The sequence below is a fragment of the Cariama cristata genome, unplaced genomic scaffold (assembly GCF_000690535.1).
Source record: "Cariama cristata isolate BGI_N322 unplaced genomic scaffold, ASM69053v1 scaffold20180, whole genome shotgun sequence".
In the NCBI taxonomy this organism is placed as follows: Eukaryota; Metazoa; Chordata; class Aves; order Cariamiformes; family Cariamidae; genus Cariama; species Cariama cristata.
The window spans coordinates 1-2,091 of NW_009594334.1; the positions used below are offsets into that span (position 1 = coordinate 1).

Consider the following 2,091-nt stretch of genomic DNA (forward strand, 5'->3'; position numbering starts at 1 on the left):
TCTCACTGCCTTCAGGTGTCCTGGCTTGCCTGGATGGGTATATGAATATAGCTCTGGAACAGACCGAAGAATATGTAAATGGACAATTAAAGAACAAGTACGGGGACGCATTTATCCGAGGAAATAATGGTAACTCCTCCTTATGTTATTGCTCATTAGAAGATTGTGTTTTGATATTTACTTCTGAATTTGAGGAGTGGCTGAGGTGGAAGCAAGCTGCCTGTAAGAATATTAGTTTTAGGCTTTCTTGGAAACCTTAACATATTTACTTTTTACTGTTTCACTTTGCAATGTCTGTGCTTTTCTGCATTCCTGTGGCCCTTTTTGCCTCTGAACTTGAAGTTCAATGTAGAGAAGCATGTTCTTTTCTAGCCTGCCTTAGAGCTCATTTCCTCTCATTTGACAGGTTTACCCTTTTGCACTTACTGCCTGCTTAGATGGCCTCTGCTCCATAGAAGTTTCTGTGTTTTGCTAGGCAAACTACTGCATAAATTTATGATACAGTACAGGTAGTGATGACACTAACATTTTCCTGTGATGCAATTGTTCAGACCTGAATGAATGCTGTTCATTAGTACGGGAGGCTATTTTCATCTTTATGAGTAAAGATTTTGCCACCAGTCAGGAAAAATCACTTGCACTTTACTTTTGAGCCTTTGAATATCCCAGTGCAGTAGGTGAATGTTAGTGCACTTCAAGGACAATCCCAGGCTCCTGAAATGACTCTCTGGTATCAGTTAGGCTGTAATAGCAGGACATGCCAGGGAAAAGTATATCTAAAAATAGAAAAGGTTCACAAGTCAGATGTGAAGAGACTTGCAGAGAAGGTAAACGAAGCAGAGTTTGACAAAGTTACTAGAGAAGAAAATGGAGGACAGGGAGGAGGGAGGGAATAAAAAGAAACAAGAACTGCATCCCATGTTACAAAAAATCAAAGAGAATGTGGCACCAGTGTGAAAGAGTGTATTGGGAGGAGGAATCATCCTTGAATGAGGCCAAATGCTTTTTGAAAGGAATTTGGATTATGATGCTAAGGAGTGCAGTGACATTGCAGCTGGAGAATCAGTTATGGAAACAAGAATCTATTGTAGGAGTTAAAGCAAATGGATGAGAGGCAGGAGGCTGAAGAACAGGCTGAGCAGAGAACTTAAGACATCCCAGGTTTAGGAGCACGGTGTATGTTATGCACAGATTCATTCTGGGGGTACCACCAGCCAAGCAGGTGGAAGATGCCTCCTGCTTCATAGGTAATCTTTAGCTTTGCCTTAGGTGCATGGGATTTCCAGCTTTTGTTGAAAGATCATAGCATTAGTGCCTGACACCCGTAATCCTGCTGCTTAGAAACTCTCTCATGCTCCCCTCAGTAATGCTGCAAGGTAGCTGCCTTTCGTCTCCCCCTGTTCAGCCTGCATCTGCTGGAGTGTAGTTTGGCTATGAATGTAATAAATACTGAACCAAAGGAATACATATTGTGTAAATTTGATAGCATTTCTTGAAACCATGCTGAATGGGATTCATTACACTGTTGTTTTACAAGCCACAGAAATAAACAGGCTTCTGCACATTATTTACCAGGGCCCTCTATGTGATCCGCTTTCTCCTTTTCACAGTTTTGTACATAAGCACACAGAAGAGGAGGATGTGAAGATGCCAGAAGGAGGCTGTTTTGTACTTGTGAACCTCTTTGAAGTGATGAGCCCTCTTTGATTTGTAGTTAATAATCCACAGGTGAAATACACAAGTGTTTAAATATTTTTTTTTTAAATAAATGTAAACCAGTGTAAACTTCCTGAATGTTTTTGTTTCAAAACATTGATCTGTTCCACTGTACAGAAAAAAATAAAAGAGAAGCATGTAATAATGCTGCAAGACTAATTCAAAGCAACAGCTTGTTTAATTATGCTAACAGTTACAGAAATACTGATTGTAAGGTAAGCAGGCATGGAGTAATTGCAAATCACAGCCTTGTATTGATGGCAAAACAATAGTTTAACTGATGTTGGGAAAGGAAATGCTAATGTTTTGGTGACAATGACCTGTCCCTCTTGGAAAACACAGGGTCAGCTTTAAATGCCAATCTAGTAAGAGTCA

The 2,091-nt window shown here is 40.1% G+C and overlaps 1 protein-coding gene across 1 annotated transcript; it reads left to right on the forward strand.

Annotated features, from left to right (window-relative positions):
- Positions 1-14: 14 nt before the first annotated feature.
- Positions 15-1,645, forward strand: LSM6 (LSM6 homolog, U6 small nuclear RNA associated (S. cerevisiae); the record flags this gene model as incomplete). The annotated part of the gene is made up of 2 exons (XM_009697688.1): positions 15-129; positions 1,611-1,645. Coding segments are annotated over 2 exons (150 nt in total), but the record flags the coding sequence as incomplete, so codon positions are not given.
- Between the last annotated feature and the right edge of the window lie 446 nt (positions 1,646-2,091).